The sequence below is a fragment of the Panthera tigris genome, chromosome E3 (assembly GCF_018350195.1).
Source record: "Panthera tigris isolate Pti1 chromosome E3, P.tigris_Pti1_mat1.1, whole genome shotgun sequence".
In the NCBI taxonomy this organism is placed as follows: Eukaryota; Metazoa; Chordata; class Mammalia; order Carnivora; family Felidae; genus Panthera; species Panthera tigris.
This window is the reverse complement of record NC_056675.1, coordinates 6,063,911-6,082,746: the sequence shown is the minus strand read 5'-3', so window position 1 is coordinate 6,082,746 and position 18,836 is coordinate 6,063,911. Positions and strand designations below refer to the sequence as shown.

General features: G+C 53.0%; 1 protein-coding gene across 4 annotated transcripts; it reads left to right on the top strand.

Annotated features, from left to right (window-relative positions):
* Positions 1 to 547: 547 nt before the first annotated feature.
* TMEM130 (transmembrane protein 130) lies at positions 548 to 17,765 on the top strand. Of its 4 annotated transcripts, none has more exons than XM_042971470.1 (9): positions 548 to 632; positions 6,548 to 6,853; positions 8,438 to 8,597; positions 11,279 to 11,445; positions 12,074 to 12,158; positions 13,282 to 13,484; positions 15,935 to 16,047; positions 16,442 to 16,590; positions 17,226 to 17,765. In XM_042971470.1, the coding sequence occupies exons 1-9, from the start codon at positions 548 to 550 to the stop codon at positions 17,320 to 17,322; spliced, it is 1,365 nt and encodes a 454-aa protein (XP_042827404.1). In that variant the 3' UTR covers positions 17,323 to 17,765. The 4 variants fall into 4 exon arrangements, with proteins under 4 accessions (XP_042827404.1, XP_042827403.1, XP_042827406.1 ...); XM_042971469.1 differs by having other exon boundaries at positions 16,406 to 16,590; XM_042971472.1 differs by having other exon boundaries at positions 16,442 to 17,318.
* The last annotated feature ends 1,071 nt before the right edge of the window (positions 17,766 to 18,836 follow it).

Below are 18,836 nucleotides of genomic sequence, written 5' to 3'. Positions count from 1 at the left end.
GCCTGGCACACAGTGAGAGCTCCAAGTGAACGAGGAGCCGCATCTCCAAATCGTGTGCGTCAAGAGGGAAAATGGCACCTGGAGAAGAACCGAAAGGGGCCTGCGCGCGGCTTTGCAGCGGTGCGCGCGCCTCAGGGGACGCTGAGTCAGAGCCGGCGGGCGCGGACGCGGGGCGCTGAGAGGAGGGGAGGATCGTGGGGAGGATCGTGGGGAGGAGAGGAGTAGAGGGAGAAGAGGGGAGGGGAGGGGGAGGCGGCGCAGGCGACGGGAGCGCGGACTCGGGGAGGCGGGGGCTCGTGCGGACCGAAGGGGGTGCGGCGAGAGGAGGGAGGGACGCGGGGAGGGGGCGCGGCGCGGCTGACGCGGGCCGGGGTCGGCGCGGCTGGCTGTGGGCGGCGGCGGCGCGCAGCGACACAGCGTCGCGAGGCGAGGACGAGCGAGCGCCGCGCCCGCATCTCCCCGCGCAGCCCGCCCCGCGCGCCCCGAGGAGCGGCCGCCGCCGAGCCTGCCGCGTCCCCTCGGCGCTCCTGCGGCTCCCGGCGCAGCCATGACCCCGGCCCTCTGGCCGCGCCTCAGCCGCGTCCTCTGGCTCGCCTGCCTCCTGCCCTTGGCCCCTGCTGGGGTGGCCGCAGGTAAGGCGCCGCGCCCTCCGCTGGGCCTCGGAGCGGTCTCCGGCGGGCGCTCCAGCCGCCAGCCGCGGCCGCGGAGGTGGCGCCGTGCGCTCTGCGCGCGCCTCCTTCCTCCCGGGAGACCTCCGCAGCGCGCTGCGGAGGAGAGCGTGGCCAGCCGGCCCCTCGAAGCCCTCTCATCTCTCCCTCCATCCTTCTCCCCAGACGTCGTCCCGGCACTCGAGGGGTCTCCCCGTGCTCCTCGGTTCCCGCTGCCACCTCCGGATCGCCCCTGCCCTGGGAACCGCGCGCGGTGGCCGGTGCATCCGGGGGGATGGCTGGGGACCTCGCAGCCGCTGGGGGGGGGGGGGGAGCGGTGAGGAGGACGATGCGGGGACACCGGGAGTGTGCGGGTCGGTCATCACGCCACAGCCCCCCAGGGAGCGCGGGCAGGTTGCCCCGGAGCAGCGCCTTTAAATGTCGCCTTATCTGGAGAGGTACCCACCCCCCCCCACCCCCATCCCCGCTCGAGGAAGACTTTGGCGAGGTTGCGATTTTAGAGTCCAAGAGGCCAGTCTGCCATTTCGTCTTTGGAATGGTTTCCAAAATGGACCCCAAGCTGACAGGTTCTGCTGGGTGCTCCCCCCAACCCCACCGCCGGAAGGCCAGCATTAACCTTTCTGCCACATTTTGGTGACAACAAAAGGACCCGGATTGGAGAGTTGTTGGGGGACAGGTGGGATGTGGACAGCTCTGGGGATGTGCTTGTGTTAAATATCCAACATTTTTTCATTACGCGCCCCCTTCCAATAATGGTAGAAAGAGGAAGAGATTTAATCAAAATTGTGAAAGAAAAGCCCCAAGGTAAAATAAAAACCTGCATCTTAGGGATGAAAATAGAATTTTGTGGGAATTATGTTTGGTCAGGATTACCTGCTTCCCTCCTGGAAATTCACAGAGAGACGGGGTCTCTTGTCCATTGGGTTTACCTGTGTTCAGAAGTGATCAATGGTGGCCAAAATTCTAAAACAAAAAAAAAGAAAAGGTAAATTAATTTTTTGGAGATCATGTGTGGTTTCCAGCCTGGCCTATTCGTGATGTGAGCCAGAGAGCCGGGAATGAGGTTGGGGAGCATACCTTCTCCCACAGGAAAAGCAGAGAGACTTGGAAGCCCTTTCCATTCTTCCTGGGGTTTGGGTCAGCCCACACCAGGTGCCTCCCACATGAGAGGCATAGGCCAGAGTCCTTGTCCTGGATCATTCGTTAATTCCAGGTTATGTTCAGATTTCAGACGTACCCTGGGAAGTGTTTGAGGCTACCTACATGGGCAGTGTGAAAGAACTGACGTAGCCATTTTCTAGAACGTTCCAGGTTCCCACATGCTGTGTCGTCAGGGAAAATGCGCTCCAAGTGGAAGCCCTGGGGACCTGCTAGTGAGTGAGTGTTGCTTCTGTGGGTCAGGCTTCCTGGCAGTGGCCACTTCACTTTGTGCTTTGACCCTTTCAGCTCTGGGTCACTCAGTGCACCCGTGGAGCCCCCTCAGCCCCTCCCTTAGCTGTTCTGTACTCCAAGGCCATGTCGCCTGGGCTCCCCAACCTGAAAAGATGGGTTTAGATGGGGAGGGCAATAGGACTCGGGCTTGGTTCCATCAGCCACAAGTGGCACAGCCTTCACGGTCCACTTGGATGCCCTGCGCCCTTCTGAGAGCCCTGACAGAGAGGAGCAGCATCACCAGGGGCATGAAACATCTGCTTTAAAAAAAAAAAAAAAAAAAAAAAAAAAAAAAAAAAAAAAAGCTTGAGAAAAAATGTCCTTGGAGCCTCCTTGTGTCTGGACAGGTGTGGGGGCTCTTAGGAGCTGGGCCAGTGTCTGTAGCCACAGCCCTTCCCCGCCCCCACCCATCCCTCCTCCCAGCCAGTCTGCTCTCTAGTGAGTTCTATTCCCCTGGCAACGGATCTGCGTAGCGCTGACATGCGCCTGTCTCCAGTCTCGTTGCAGATGCTGGATGGCCATTAGCATGCAGCCGAATGTCCCTGCCACCTGCCAGCCTAGCTCTGGCCCACACTCCTCGCCTGGGGTGGGGGGGTGGGGGCTGGAGCAAGAGGGAGAAGGGAGGAGATGGTCTTTCTGTGAAGCCTGGCAGCCAAAGGGAGGGAGAAGAGAACTCAGCCCAGGGGAGGGGGTGGTGGGTACGGATCTGCTTGGTGACTCCAGGTAGTTCCACGGGGACCTCAATGCACTCCTTTCCCTCAGTGTAAAATACACACTGTATTTTCTTGCAGGAATTTCTGCCATAGCATCTGGAACTCTCTGGGATTAAGACACCATAGGTCCCGTTTTCAGTGCCAGTCCAAATGAGCGTACAGTCCAAAATATGGCTCTGGGGAAGGGGATTCAGAACAGGGAATATGTGACATGGACGAGGGGAAAGGCTGGAGCAGGAGTCCCTGGTGGGGGCAGGTAGTGCGGCCACAAGGCAAATGGGATGCCACTGAGGACCCACACTCGCTCTTGTCCCAGATTTGCTGAGTCTAGCGGGTCTCTCATGAGCTCCCTGAGGGCAGGAAGTGTGTCCTATACTTCTGGGTCCTTCCCAGCACTTGTGGGGCACAAGGCAAAGGGCTCAGTCAGTACCACCTGGGTGAATGTTCTCCTGGGGCACTGCTAGGTGGGCTGGTCCCTCAGCCACACTCTTCTCTCCAGGTGCCATGGTCAGCAGCAGTGTTGAACACCTACTATGTGCCAAGCACTTTGTTAAGCACATGGGGAGATGAGGATAACCCCTACCCTCGAGCTTGTGGTGCACCTGCCAAAGGAGACAAAGAAACCTTCATCCCAACTCAGGAGGGTTGGGACCACTGAGTGCTCAAGCTGTTCAGAGAGCCCTGAGGGGGTGAGGGGTTGAGGGAAGGCTTCCTGGAAGAGGTTATATCCCCTGACATGTAGGTGGAGAAGGGCAGTGAGGACAGCATGTGCAAAGACCCCGAGGCTAGGAAGGACAGAACATGGGGGAGAAGCTGTAAGAGTTAAAGCGGCCGGCCCCAGCATGGATGTGCCAAGATGTGAATTTGGACTCCACACTGAAGCTGGTCCATGAACACATTAGCATGGAGGAAGGTTGTTGGTGGGGGTGGGAGGGATGATGCTGAGATGGGGAAGGACTGGAGGCCGAGGGCCAGGGCCAAGGATGAAGCCAGTAATGCTGGCCTTCAGCAATGCTAGTAGTGATGAAGGGGAAGCAAATGTGCCTGGCTGGAAGGGGTAGTAACAAGGCCCTAGGGTAGATTCCTGGGACAGCTGGTCCCTCCAGGCCCAACAGAGAGCAATGGCAGAAAATGGGGAGGGGAGAACTCCAGAGGGTCTAGAGCCAGCACCTTCCAACGGAACATTGTGATGAAGGAAATATTCTACGTCCGTGCTGTCCAGAAGAGTAGCTACTAACCACCCCTGGCTATGAAGCACTTGAAATGTGGCTAGTGCAACCGAGGAACTGAATTTTTAGTATTGGTTAGTTTTAAGTAATCAAATTAAGTTAAGCTTAATTACCTGTGGCTAGTAGCTACTCTTTTGCTCAGTGCAGGTCTGGAGCCCAGAAAGTAGGTCTGTTACTTGGTTTCTTTCAGGAGGTGCTTAAAGCCAGGAGAGCAGGTGCGTGAGGCCAGGAAGGTGGGTGGGAGTGAGTGAAATAAATGAGCAGGGTGAGCCTTGCAGCCCCTCCAGCCTTCCTTCTGCATCACTTCTTCTGGTGAGGCGTATGCTGTCGTAGGCTGGACGCTCTCGAACCTGGAGCCCTTCAGAAATCTCACCTATAGAGGAAATTTACAAATGACAGGAAAATAGTCACTAAGACACAGCAGTAATGCTATTGACAAGAGGGAAGGGTTCTGTGAATCAAACTACACAGGCTTGGGGCTCCTGACTGGCTCAGTCAGTAGGGCATGAGACTCTTGATCTCATGAGTCCGAGGTTGAGTTTACTTGAAAAAAGAAAAAAAAAAAGATACACCTGCTTGATGGATTCTCATGCCGATAGTGAAATTCACATTAGTGCAACCACGGACATGACACATGAGAAAATAATTCAAAATTGTGTGCAGAGTGTGATTATGTCTCAATTAAAATAAATTAAAAACTTCTAGGGGCACCTGGGTAGCTCAGTCAGTTAAGCATCCAACTCTCAGTTTTGGCTCAGGTCATGATCTCACGATTTTAAGAGTTTGAGCCCCGCATGTTCCCGCATGTTCGAGTCCCACATCGGGCTCTGTGCTAACGTGCGGAACCTGCTTGGGATTCTCTCTCTCCCTCTCTCTTTCTCTGCCCCCTCCCCTGCTCAAGCTGTCTCTCTCAAATAAATAAACTAAAAAAAATTTTTTTTAATAAATTTTAAAAAATTTAAAAACTCCTGTGCGTCAAAAACAGACATGAGGACAGCAGTATGGTTGTAACTGTTGTCCTTAGGAGGTAGGATAATGGGACACGTCTACTATTCTTTACACGTACGTATGTATTACTTTTATGATGGAAAGAAACCTTATTTTAAAAATCTTACCTTGTTTGTATGACAAAATGTTGTGCAGCTATGTAAAGCAATCAAAGAATAATGACTTCGGAAAATGCCCATGATACAGAATTGGAAACAATGGAACATGTAATTCCAAAGTACGAGCATAATTTTTTTTTTTTAAGTAGGACATGCCCAAATTTGGTAACAGTGATTGTTACTGGTTATTTTAATTTTTTAAGTTTATTTATTTATTTTGAGAGAGAGAGCAGGGGAGGGGCAGAGAGAGAGAGAGGAAGAGAGAGAATCCCAAGCAGGATCCACACTGTCAACGCAGAGCCTGATGCAGGGCTTGAACTCATGAACTGTGAGATCATGACCTGAGCCGAAACCAAGACTCGGATGCTTAACTGACTGAGCCACCCAGGTACCCCAATTATTTTAATTTTTAATAAAATTTTTTAATTTTTAATTTTCTCTATTTTCAGTTTACAAGCAGTCTTCCCTTCAATGTGGTAGTTGGGAAGGGAGTGTTACTTAAAAGCCCTCTTACCCAACCTCTGTCCCATATGCTCAAGGCCCTGTTCTCTGCTGGGATCCTGCAAGACTAATTCCCAGGTTCCCCGTAAGAGCTGCATCCTCAGGATTTCATTTCAAGTCCCCCAAGGAGTCAACTGCTGGTGTCACACAGTTGCTGCATTGTCCCCAGCAGAAATCCCAGAGGTTGCTTGGAACAATGCAGTCGGGTCAGACCATCTGTGATAATGAAGATATTCTGTATCTGTGCCAATATGGCGACCCTTAGCCACACGTGGCTGTTGAGCGCTTGAAATGAGGCTACCGTGACTGAGAACGTGGGCTTTAACTTTTGTTTCACTTTAGTCAAAACTCAGACAGCCACGCGTGGCCAGTGCGGATCTAGAACCTCTTCCTTTACAGATTCAGAAACCGACCACAATGGAAGAGGGCTTGGCTCGAATCAAAGTGGACCTTTGTCCCAAGGCTTGTTCTGTCACTAGGCGTTAGGACTCTTACAGGGTCCAGACTCAGCTTTGTGTTTCAGATTGGAGTTTTGTTTGACATGTCGTCTGGTCCAAAAGACCAGGTAATAGAGGGCATTTTTTGGCAGCTAATCCCTCCTGTGACATACATTGGCAGTTATTTTCACAGCTGAGAAATAAGTCTGGCCGGGTCAGGCCTGTGTTCTGGAAGGCCCTGCTTGGCTGGCATAAAAAGAAAATATATGGAGTCAGTTGGGCCTGGGTTTGAATCCCAGCTTGACAATGAACTAGCCATATGACCCTTGGGCAAGTCACTTGAGCTGCCTGGGCCTCAGTTTCTCCACTTGTAGACTAGGATAATAAAAGCCAGCCCAGACAGGGACAGTGGGGTTCCTTGTCACACCTCTCCTGAAATAGTCTTTGTCTCTGGGCTTCCAGGGCTATATGAACTCCGCCTCACCACTGATGGCCCTGCCACCACAGGGGCGGAGGTGACCATCACAGCCAGCCTGGTGGCCAACGAAAATGGCAGCCTGGTCCTGCCCTCCAACACCCGCGTCTACCGCTTCCACTGGATCCATACCCCGCTGCTGCTCACGGGGAAGACTGACGAGGCTTTCAGCTCCACCATCCGTGCCGTGGGGAACGTGCCTGGGGACTTCCCTGTCTCCGTCTGGGTCACCGCTGCCGACTGCTGGATGTGCCAGCCCGTGGCGAGGAGCCTCCTTGTCCTCCCCATCACAGGTGAGGACCTTTTCTGTTTGCTACTTTGCCTTCAAATGTGGGGCAGAGGAAAACATCCAGCCTGGTCAGTAATCACATAAACCCAAAGCAGACTCATGGTCCCTTCTGTGTTTGTTAACAGAGGATCAGAAAATGGCAATACCCACTGCTGGCAGGGTTGTGCTGCAAGGGACACTGAAAGCAAATGTTGCTCCTAGGGGTACATACATTAACACAGCCCTCTGGAGAGCAGCTGATTCATATGTATCAATGGTTATGCACTGTTTCAGCTTTTGGTCTGTCGGTTCTCATTCCTCCCACCTTCCTACCCCACCACTGCTCTCTCCTTCCAAAAAGGCCCTGCTCTCTTGGAGTATATTTGTCTTCAGGAAATGCATTTCCATTTGGGTAATGCTTTGTGCACAAAAATGTTCCTGGCAGGGGTGTGTGTAATATCTAATAACGGAAGAAAACATTAGCCAAACTAAGCATACAGCCGTAAGGGAACTAGCTAAGTATATGGATATAATTTGTATAACAAATAACAATGATCTTTCCAAACAACTGATAATGTTCTGGAGAATACTCGTGGGTATTAGATTTTAAAAAGCAAAGCGCAAACTTCTATAGTCAATTTGATCAACTGTTTAATATGTGCATGTGTACGTAATACCCCAGCTATTAACGTAGGCACAAATGCTTTGCAGTTCTTCAAAACATCAAGAATAGTTGTGTTTGAATGATAGGCAGTTTCTTTTTTTATTTTTTACTTAAATGTTTATATTTTTGAGAGAGAGAGAGAGAGAGAGAGAGCGAGCTTGCACCAGTGGGGGAGGGACAGAGAGAGACGGAGACAGGATCCGAAGCAGGCTCTGCACTGACAGCAGAGATCCCAATGTGAGGCTTGACTGTCTCACAAACCGTGAGATCATGGCCCAACGTGGGGCTCAACTGAACTCACAAAATGTGAGATCATGACTTAAGCCAAAGTCGGAGACTTAACCAACTGAGCCACCCAGGTGCCCTAATGATAGGCAGTCTCTTTTGTTTTCATTCTACTTTTCTGCATTTTCCAAATGAGCTTTATCAGGCACACCTTACTTTCTGCTTTTGGGTTGAAAAAAAATGAGTACCTAAATTTTTTTTTTTTTTACAGACAGAGACACAGAACGGTGGTCCTTACCCAGCCCAGCATACTGGGTACAGAGCCCATCAGTAGACATGCTCATTTTTTTTCTAGACTCTAATAATTTGAAATATCTCTCAAAAACTTCTTTCAAAGCCTACGCATTTCCTTCTGGTCCTGGGCATCTTTTGTGCTAAGAAAGTTCAGGATCCTGGCGAAAGGGGTGCAGGAGCAACGCTGAGCATGTGATGTGTGCCATGAGTCTGCACCAGTGTCCGTGCAGCAGAGGCAATGATGTGGGGGGCGTGCGCCTCTGTGTTCAGGGACCCGCAGCGTCCTCTCCTGCCACCACCCAGCCCTGACAGCCAGAAGGGCAGGGCAGGGAGAGGCTGTCCTGCCAGCTAGCATGTGAGGTCACTCCCTGGCTCCGCCTTCCCCTTCCCTTGGTGGACTCACCCACCTTCGGTCTCTCTTCCCAGAGCTCCTCGTGGGGAACCTCGTTGTCTCCCAGAACACCTCCCTGCCCTGGCCCAGCTCTTACCTCACCAAGACAGTCCTTAAAGTTTCCTTCCTCCTCCATGACCCGAGCAACTTCTTCAAGACCGCCTCATTTCTCTACAACTGGGACTTCGGAGATGGGTATGCTCTTCCCTCTTGATGCCCCAAAGTTTTGGCCTATGGGTGGTGGCCCCATTGTCCCATGCAGGGTGCTCTGTACTCTCTGACCTTCACCTGCCCATTCTCTCTCTCTCTCCAAACATTCCTTCAACACCTGCTCTGTATCAAGCTCGGGGTGTGTGGGGACCAGTGGTGAGTTAGTCACAGGACCTGCCTTCTAGGTGCCTGCAACCTAGTAGAGGAGGTCATTGGTGCCTCCAGACAGCCTTTTAAGAAAGGTCAGAGTAGAATTTTTCTCCATTTGACTCCGGAAGGACATACCTGGGTGATGGCGTGTGAGATTATACGCATGTGTTAGAACTCGGGTGTTATAGCTTCATTTCTCCTGACTTCCCCTCTCCAAACAAGCCAGGCTGGAGGAGGCAGGTCAGGAAGTGGGTCAAGCACTGAGCTCCAGCAGCTCCAGCAGCCAGCCCCCAGATACCCTGAGCTCATGTGAGGGTGAGTGCCCCGTGGAGACCCCTCACTCCACTTAGGTCCCGTCAAGTCCCGGGCTGATGGTCCTTCCCACTCTATTCCATATTTTTCCGCCTTTCACTTCTTGGCGTTCCTTATGATATTTTTCAGTCTGGCAGAGAAACAGACCAATTTTCCAAGTTCATCGAAGGCTCAGTAATCTTTCTCACGCACCACTCCTCACCCCCACGAGACTTAGAGGCCCAGCATGCTTTCTTATGTACAGTAATCAATTAGAGAGCAAAGTGGGGACTCCTCCTAATTATAGCAAAAATAGTTCATAAAACAAACACAGGAACACACTTACCTGGAAATGGGCAAGATCCCGTGTGAAGAAAACAATAGGGTGTGCCAAGAGGTATCAAAGATTTGAGTAGATGCATATGTACATCATGTCCAGGACCAGGATGCTGAATCTTAATATTGTAAAGATGCCCATTTCCTTCCAGTTCTCCTGTAAGCTTGATGCAAATCCAATAAATATTCCAATAAGTATAATTTCTGGAATGTGACAAAGCTTCTACAGTGCATCTAAATTTGGCGCGTAAATACACACATATACACACACGTACATATATTCGTATACACAAATGTATATATACGTGTGTATGTATATAAAAACATATGGTTATAAACATATATGTGGTTTTAGAACATAAAGGACATCTAGAACATCTGTCTCAAACCAGGGGACAGCATCTATATTAATTAGGGGCATTTCTTTTAATATTAAATGCTTTATTTACTATTGTTACTATATTTGAACATTCTTACTAGCCAATGAAATAAAACAAGAAAAAGAAATGAGATATAAATATTGTAAAGCAGGAGACAAAAACATCACACACAGATGGCCTAGAAAACACAAGAGACCCAACTAAAAAAATCTTAGAACTAAAAAGAGATTTTAGTAATATGGGTGCTTACAAAACAAAAATCATAGCCTTTCCATATGATGGCAATGGAAAAAATCTTTCACAATAGTTATAAACTGTAAAAGCTGAGAGAATGAACTTAACCTAAAATTGTAGGATTTCTGTGGATAAAACCACAGATTATACCTAGAACCTCAAAAAGACTTTTAAGAGAGAATTTCTGAATATTGTCAGAAGGAAAAAAAAGATCATCAAAGCAGAATAATGATGAATGGGGTTGGGGAGTACAATTAGAAATACATAAATGTATTTTAAAAACTACAAATCACAAAAGTGTGTTCAGTAGAACAGAATGGAAAAGGCAGACACAAATCAAAGTTTAAATGCACATCTAGTATATGATAACAGTGGTATTTCTAGCCAGTGAGTAAAGACATATTACTTATTTAATAAATGTTACTAGGACAGTGGGTTAACTATTTAGAAGAAAAACAATCTGATCCTTAACAAGAGCAATTCCAGATAGATTACAAAGTACACATAATGAGCCAGGACTAGATTGAGATGTAGATGATCCCCTGCAATTGGATGACTTGGCAGTGGGGAAAGCATTTTGTAAGAATAAAAACAGGCAGACACTATAAAGGAAAAAAATGCTAGATTTGGCATCACTAGATTTAATATCTGAGTATGAAAGAAGTAAATCAAACCAAAAGACAAGGTTAAACTGGGAGAAAATATTTGGAAAATAGGTAAAGGTTTGTTAAACTTCAAATATAAAGAGCATTGAGAAATCAACACAAAGATTTTCTTTATTGTTATTAGACTTCCTTTTGAAGTAATTCAGGTAATTGCAGGAATTTATATACTTTATATGGAGGTATGATTCTCTATTACAATGAGAAAAGTAAGGCTTACATTTCTATACATAAGACATCTAGAATTGAGATTTAGAGCCAAGTATGTCTTAACTCCAAAGTTCATATTTTTTCCCTCCCAGGATTGTCCTTGTCTCTAATGCAGGGCCTCTTTTAGATTCCTGGCTGAAGGGGGCAGAGCACTTCCTGGCAGGTGACAGGCACTTGTTGCTGGGAGTTCTCCTACCTGTCACTTACAAGCACGAGGATGACAGGCAGCCACTTGACCCAAGCACAGCTGACCTTGCGTCCTGGTGGCTCTGGGGGCTGCTGCTATGATGACCAGTGGTTTTCTCACAAGGCATTGGGGGCTGAGCTTGTCACCCCGCAGACACCCCTGACTCTGAGAGGTCACGTGAGTCACTTCCGTTGTCTCCCTCCTGCCACCTTACAGCACCCAGATGGTGACTGAAGATGCAGTGGTCTACTACAACTATTCGATCATTGGGACCTTCACTGTGAAGCTCAAGGTGGTGGCAGAGTGGGAACAGGCAACGCAGGATGCCGGGAAGGGTGTTCTGCAGAAGACAGGAGACTTCTCTGCCTCCCTGAAGCTGCAGGGTGGGTCCCTGGGGGCTGGTGCAGGTTGAGCACGTGGCCCCTTGGGCAGCCCTGGGCACCACTCCTTCCAAGGTTGGATCAGGCGCAGATCAGAGGGGCTCTGGTCGGGCCCCAGATTGGGCTTGGCTGTGCACCCCCTGTTCTTGTTCCCCTGACATCCCCTCTGCGTGGTCTGTCATCATCCCCGCTTCTAAGAGGGCACTGAAGGCCACAGAGGAGGTCACGTGGCCACCAGACCCCAACCCGCCTCTCCCCGACTCTGGCAAGAGGGGGCGCTTGGGCCCCTGTGGCAGATTTCTCTGTGTGCTGCCGGGCAGGCTAATGGGCCCGGTGCTTTCCCCACGGTGCCCAGGCGATGGGGGAGGGGCACTGACACCGAGCCAGCCCTTGGTCCTGGTTCCCAGAGCTCCGCCTGCTTCCTCCAGTGTCCTCACTCTGAGCGGGCTCTGGAACCTGCTGCTGTTGGGGAGGCAGGACCCAAGCACGCCCGGGACAGACCTCCCACCTGCCCTTGGAAGGGAGAGCCTGGGGGAGGACAAGGCGGTGGTCACACGGCCCTGAGCTGTGGGAGCGCTGAGACAGCTGTCCTCAGTCTCCGGGTCTAACGGGGCCCCTCTCTGCCTTTCAGAAACCCTTCGAGGCATCCAGGTCTTGGGGCCCACCCTAATTCAGACCTTCCAAAAGATGACAGTGACCTTGAACTTCCTGGGGAGGTGAGTGAACCCCACGGTGGACAGCGGGTGACGCATTGCCCTGCCCATACTCTCCCATGGGTGACCCTGAGCCTGCTCCATCTCCTGAGGGGCCCCAGGTTTAGGGGCCGGGGAAGGCTTATGCCACCTTGCCCTGCAGCCATGGAGGAGCTGCGGGCAGGGCTCCACACCCGAGGTCCCGGGGAGGGAGCACGGGCCCTTTAGAGCTGTCTGCGGTGTGGGTGTTGAGGCAAAGGCAGGTGTGGAAGCAGCCGTGTGAAAAGCCCTCTGTATGTGGCTTCGGTCTGCTTCCATGGCCTCAGAAAGGAGACCGTCCCGGGTAGGAACTGGCCTGGCCGTCAGCAAGAACAGCCTCGGGCCGAGTTTGTAGTAAGCGACAGAGAAGCTGGACATGTTCTCTGCACAAGGGTGGACGGAGCTGCAGAGGTCAGCGGCCGGGCCCCAGCCCTCTGAGGACCCTTGTCCCTTAACCCCGGACATGAAGCTTCCCCGGCGGGAAGCAGGTCTAGATGGGGAGCAAGCAAAGTGACCAAGGAACGAGGAAGATGCGCCATGGGGCTGGAGTTGGTCTTTGGAGCTTTCCGGGAGCTTTGGGGGCAGGGGCTTGGTCCTTGAAGAATGGGGTGGGAGCTACTCGGACTCGGCAGATGTGATGGTTGAGGGGGCGGGGGGGGGTGTTTTACCAGCCTGTCCCCGTTTGCTTCACTAAGCCTGGCATCCTCTTGGGCTCTGGGACCATCTTATGTACCTGTACCGTCATGTTCCCTTGTCTGGAAGGTGTAAAGAGGAAGGACCACCTAGAGGACAGCTAGGTGTTCTGTCCTGAAAAGTACACTGAAGTTCACGGCTGCCTGGCCTTTCTCAGACTTGGTCTGTGCTCCCATTCCTTGCTGAGCCGTATTTTTAACTTTTTATTTTATTTATTTTGGGGGGTGGGGGAGAGAAAGAGAGAGAGGGCGAGAGAGAGAGAATCCCGAGCGGGCTCTGCACTGTCAGCCTGACGTGGGGCTCGAACCCACAAACCACGAGATCATGACCTGAACGCGAACCAAAAGTCGATCGAGCCACCCAGGCGCCCCTTTTGCGGAGCCATTTCTGAAAAGACACCCCCATTTCCCCGCAGCCCTCCCCTGACCGTGTGCTGGCGTCTCAAGCCCGAGTGCCTCCCGCTGGAAGAAGGGGAATGCCACCCGGTGTCCGTGGCCAGCACGGCCTACAACCTGACCCACACCTTCAGGGATCCCGGGGACTACTGCTTCAGCATCCGGGCCGAGAATGTCATCAGCAAGACGCATCAGTACCACAGGATCCAGGTGTGGCCTTCCAGTAAGTGACCCCTCGTCCTCTGCTCCCGTGCCACCCAGGCCGCAACACACAGTCAAGCCTGCCACCGCCACCAGTATGCTCCCTCCAGCTGACCCACCAACGTGACAGTCATCGCTGAACCTCCTGGCCCGTGCCTGTACCTTCCCCAAACACCAGGGCCAGAGCACCCCGCGGTTCGACCACCACCACCCTCGCTGCTGCCGGCAGTCCCCTCCCCTCCCCCACACCAGTTGGGATGCCCACCGTCTGGACCACGTGCCATTGATCCATGCTGCCCAGCACCAACCCGGCTTTGTCTCTCTCTTGCCGCCATCACTCTCGCCACCGTGTCCTTCCCACATGTTACCAATGCCACGCTGTCCCCATCATGAATGCTGCTCCCCTAAATAAGCCACCACGATCACGAGCCTCCCTCCTCCACCATCTCCCCGATCCTGCCGCTGTTGCCACCATTAAAACCAGCGTCCCCAGTGGTAGCCTCAGACCCTCAGGATGTTGTGGTTCTCCTGGGGAGTGGGAGGTACTCACAAAGGTTCCTGTCATTTGTAAGGATCCCTGGCCGTCTCCCCTGCAACGAATGCTCTTCTCCGAGTCATATCAGGCCCGGCCACTGGCTTATAGTCACAGGATTGGCCAATGGCGGCGTGAAGTTCTACCCTTCTTTTCCAGGGGGGCTCTTCCGTGACCCCAGAAAAGCACTTCCTTACAGACAGGAGAAAGTGGATGCCAGAACCCTGAGGAAGGGTCTTTCAGGTGCCCACCCAGGTCCCAGCCTCTAGGGTACACAAAAAACCTTGCCGGCCGCACTTGCCCCCCCGGTCAGCCCGGCAAGTGCCCCGGATGCTGCTACTGTCCCCTCCAGTCTCCCCAGTCCCTGTCTGAGCCATTGGGCAGATGCCGTGCTCCACTCTGGGCCCTGGCTGGCCTTGTGGAGAGACTCTGTGACCTGTGGCCATTGTTAGAGGTCTTGGGCGCTGCCTCCCCCAGATCTCCTGGGCACGGAGTGCCTGGGCTCCCCCTGAATTGTGCAGAGAAGATAGCATTCTGGGTAATCAGTGCTGCCTTTTCTTGGAAAGCACAGCCTCATGCCTTACTGTGGCATCTATACCAAGGGGCAGGGTCGGGGAGGAGTGAGGGGAACCCATACTTGCTGATCACCTGCCGTGCACCTGACACATTCATGCCCCTCACCTCGTGGCGTCCCCGAAGCAGCCTCATGGGTCAGTGTTAGCATCAGAGAGCTTGGTCAGAGCTGGGGTTCGAACCCAGGACCGCCTAACTGCAGACACTGGGTTGTTCCTGCTCCCCCGTGCAGTTTCCTGACAGGAGGGTCAGTGAGTGAGCCCAGGGCTGGTGGAGGGGAGAAAGCAACAACAAGTCACGAGGCTGCTTGGGTGTCCTCACAGCATGGCTTCCCATCCCCAGTGCACATCACCCAAGAGAGCAAGGAGGCAGCTGCGGTGTCTTTTATGGCCTGGACTGGGAAGTCGTCATTCCTGTCCTGTGCTGTTCGGTAGGAGCAAGCCATTGAGTCCAGCCCACGCTCAGGGTACACCTCTTGAAAGTGACTGTCAAGTAATATGTGGACACGTGTTATTTTTATTTTTTAAAGTTTATTTATTGGGGCACCTGAGTGGCTCAGTTGATAAAGCATCAGGCTCTTGGTTTCAGCTCAGGTCACGATCTCACGGCTTTGTGGGTTCGAGCCCCGCGTCAGGCTCTGCGTTGGCAGCACGGAACCTGCTTGGGATTTTCTGTCTCTTTCTGCTCCTCCCCAACTCACACTGTCTCTGTCTCTCTCTAAATAAATAAACTTTAAAAAAAATAAAGTTTATTTAAAAAAATTTTTAGCGCATATTTATTATTGAGAGACAGAGCATGAGCATGGGAGGGGCAAAGAGAGGGAGACATAGAATCTAAAGCAGGCTCCGGGCTGTGAGCTGTCAGCACAGAGCCTGACATGGGGCTCGAACTCACAAACCATGAGATCATGACCTGAGCCAAAGTCGGACGCTTAACCGACTGAGCCATGCGGGCGCCCCAGAGTTTATTTACTTATTTTGAGAGAGCGCATGTGTGTGCATATGCGTGTGTGAGTGGGGGATGGGCAGAGAGAGAAGGAGAAAGAATCCTGAGCAGGCTCCGCCCTGTCAGCACAGAGCCCTATATAGGGCTCGAACTCAGGAACCATGGGATCATGACCTGAGCCAAAATGAAGAGTTGGATGCTTAACGGATTGAGCCACCCTGGTGCCCCATGTGGACATATTTTAACGCCCTCACACACCCCAGCTTGGTTTTTGTAGAATCCTAGATGAGATTCTCAATGCATGTACATAAGGAAAAGATAGCTCCTGTGGGGTTTGACTGTCCTATGCCCCATTGTGGTCTGAGAGCGAGCCTTCTCCACCAACTCCCCAGACCCATGACCTCATCCTCTCTCACTCCCAGGCATCCAGCCGGCTGTCTTTGCTTTCCCGTGCGCCACACTTATCACCATGATGCTGGCCTTCATCATGTACATGACCTTGCGGAATGCCGCTCATCAGAAGGACATGGTGGAGGTGGGTATTCAGGGGGGTGGAGGCCGGGTCACCAGGCTCCGGCTGGAGAACGGGACCCGGAGGGGGTCTGGATGTCAGAGTGAGGTCCTGGGGCTGGGGAGGATGTGCCCAAGAGGCGCTCAGACTGGGCCAAGTTGAGTTGGCTCTTTCCCATGTGACTTAACTCCTGTGCTCACCCCTTGCCTAGCAGCTGTGCCCCTGGTAAGGGAGAGGGCAGCCACCACGGGGAGGCCCAAAGAGCAGAAAAGCCAAAGGCACAGGGAAAGCACTGTGTGTCTCCAGGCAGCTGAGCTCATAAGGCCACCTGAAGGGGGTCCGGCAGGCGGGTGATTGACCCATGGGGTTTTGTTCACCATAGGTGGCTGATTTTGACTTTTCCCCCATGTCTGACAAGAACCCGGAGCCGCCCGCTGGGGTCAGGTGCTGCTGCCAGATGTGCTGTGGGCCCTTCCTGCTGGAGACTCCATCTGAGTACCTGGAAGTTGTCCGCGAGAACCATGGGCTCCTGCCGCCCCTCTACAAATCCGTCAAAACTTACACTGTGTGAGCAGCCCCCAGTCCCGTCTCAGCACTAACTGACTGCCCGCTGGGCGCTTCAGACAGGGTGGCGCGTGCCACCGAGGAGAGGGGTTCATGTGCGCGGGGCTGTCCACCCTGCTGGCCATCCATCCGTAGTTCCAGCTGCCGCCACGAGCCCCCCCCACCTCAGCCCCACACCCCTGCCATCAGCCCATCTGTACAGTCCAGCCTCTGCTGTAAGCCCCTCTCAGTCAGCCCCACCCCACCCCCTTGCCTTTGAAGATCCCCAAGCAGGACCCCAACACTCGACGGGGTCCCTCCTCTCTCCCAGGCGTGCCTGGCTGCCCCTCACCCATCCTTCCCATGTCGGCACTTTGGCCGTCCGTCTGCGGTTCGGGCTTCCCTCCCCCAGATGGCCCTGCCCAGGTCAGAGAACCAGGTGGATGGTCACCAATGGTTAAGGCTATGTCACAAAAGGTCGTATGTACGGAGACAAGTGCATGCGTGCACGCGCGCACACACACACACACACACACACACAAACACACAACATGCGTCACACAGGCATCTCAGATGATTTCCTGTGTATCAGTTAATGTTCTCTGGGTCCTGAATTCGAACCAAAATGACATCTGACTTTTTCCATTTGGCCCCCACAGCTCCTCGTCCCGGTCCCTCCCTTTGTGCACTGTCCCTGTGGCTCCCGGGTCCCGTTTCCTGCCTGCTTGCTGTTGGGTTGGGTGCAGGCAGGGCTAACGCTTGGTGAGTGCGAAGTGCTTTCAAAATAGCGCCTTCATCCAGTGAGGAAGAGGCCTCACAGCAAAGGAGGAGCACGCCGGTGGGGACGTGGGTTCACTGTGGGAGACGGTGTTCTTGCGTGGCCTTGGGAAGGAGGAGGCAGGACTGGAGGGAGCCCGAGGGGGCTGGGCAGTGGCCCGCGGAGGGAGAGCACGAGGAGAGGGCAGGTGCAGGTGTAGAAAGAGGCCGCAATGAGGCCCCAGCACAGCCGCGCAGGAGCCTGGAGTCAGTGGGCCCTGTTTGGGGCAGGGCCAGGGCTGCGGGGGCAAAACCCCGTTGCCGTAATCTTTGCTGTCAGACTTTGTGCAGACAACAGCACTCCTGCTGTTTCCAGCTCATTCTCATGAAATACTGCCATTATTGCTGAATAAAGCTTGTGTGTTCTCAAATAGCCAAGCATATGCCAGGCAGCCAGAGTCCCTTTCTTTTCTGTGCAGGGGGGGTGGCGGGGAGGGGGTTGGGCCTTGTGGCAGCAGGGCATCCCCTCTGTGTTCTCTGGCAGGTGTGGACGGAGCTGCTGTCTGGGGTGTCGGGGACCGGTCAGTCGTGCTGACTAGTCTTCCTTAAACAGCCACCAGGACTCTGAGGCGGGTCTCGTGGAGGCGGGTCCGGTTCCACCTCCTCCTTCTCCCCCTGTGACTCCAGCATGCAGCCAGGTTTGAGGCTCCGAGCAGACGAGCAGACGCTAGATGGAGTGGGGAGGAAGGCTGCGCTCAGGGGACTTGGAAACGCAGAGCCTTGGGCCCCACTCCCACCTGAGTCCGCACCTGCCAGGGGCAGCCACCTGTGTCCCCACAGGCCCGCGGGAGTCCTGGTACCCCATCGAGTGTGAGCGCCTCTGGTCCCTGCAGGGCTTCTTGAACTTGGATGTGCCTGAGAATCACCAGAGGTCTTGCTAAGCCACAGACTTTCATCCGGGAGGTCACGAGTAGGGCCTGGGATTCTAGGTTTCTAACAAGATTCGAGATACCGCTGATGTTGCTGGTCCAAGGACCACACTTTGAGTTGCACGCTCCGAGTCCGCTTCTTCCTAAGCTCCTTTTCTTCCAGAAGAGGTTTGGGCTTTATAAAAAAATTTTTTTTAACATTTATTTATTTTTGAGAGAGAGAGAGAGAGAGAGCATGAGCAGGGAAGGGACAGAGAAAGAGAGGGAGACACAGAATCCGGAGCAGGCTCCAGGCTCTGAGCTATCAGCGCGGAGCCTGATGCGGTGCTCGAACTCAAGAACCACGAGGTCATGACCTGAGCCAAAGTCGGGCCCTTTACTGACTGAGCCACCCAGGCACCCCCCCCTTCCTTTTTTGAGACAGAGTGAGCAGGGTAGAGGGGCACAGGGAGAGAGAGGGGGAAAGAGAGAGATGGAGAGAATCTCAAGCAAGTTCCACACTCAGTGCAGAGCCTGATGCAGGACTTGAACCCACAACCCTGGGATCATGACCTCAGCTGAAATCGAGAGCTGAGCATTCAACTG

What these genes read in the sequence shown, in the direction of transcription:
- TMEM130 (XM_042971469.1), top strand. Translation starts at nt 548, where the DNA reads ATGACCCCGGCCCTCTGGCCGCGCCTCAGCCGCGTCCTCTGGCTCGCC. An exon ending in TGCCTCCCTGAAGCTGCAGG is followed by an intron (nt 11,446 to 12,073) that starts GTGGGTCCCTGG and finishes TCTGCCTTTCAG; the next exon opens with AAACCCTTCGAGGCATCCAG. An exon ending in ATCAGAAGGACATGGTGGAG is followed by an intron (nt 16,048 to 16,405) that starts GTGGGTATTCAG and finishes TGTTCACCATAG; the next exon opens with GTGGCTGATTTTGACTTTTC.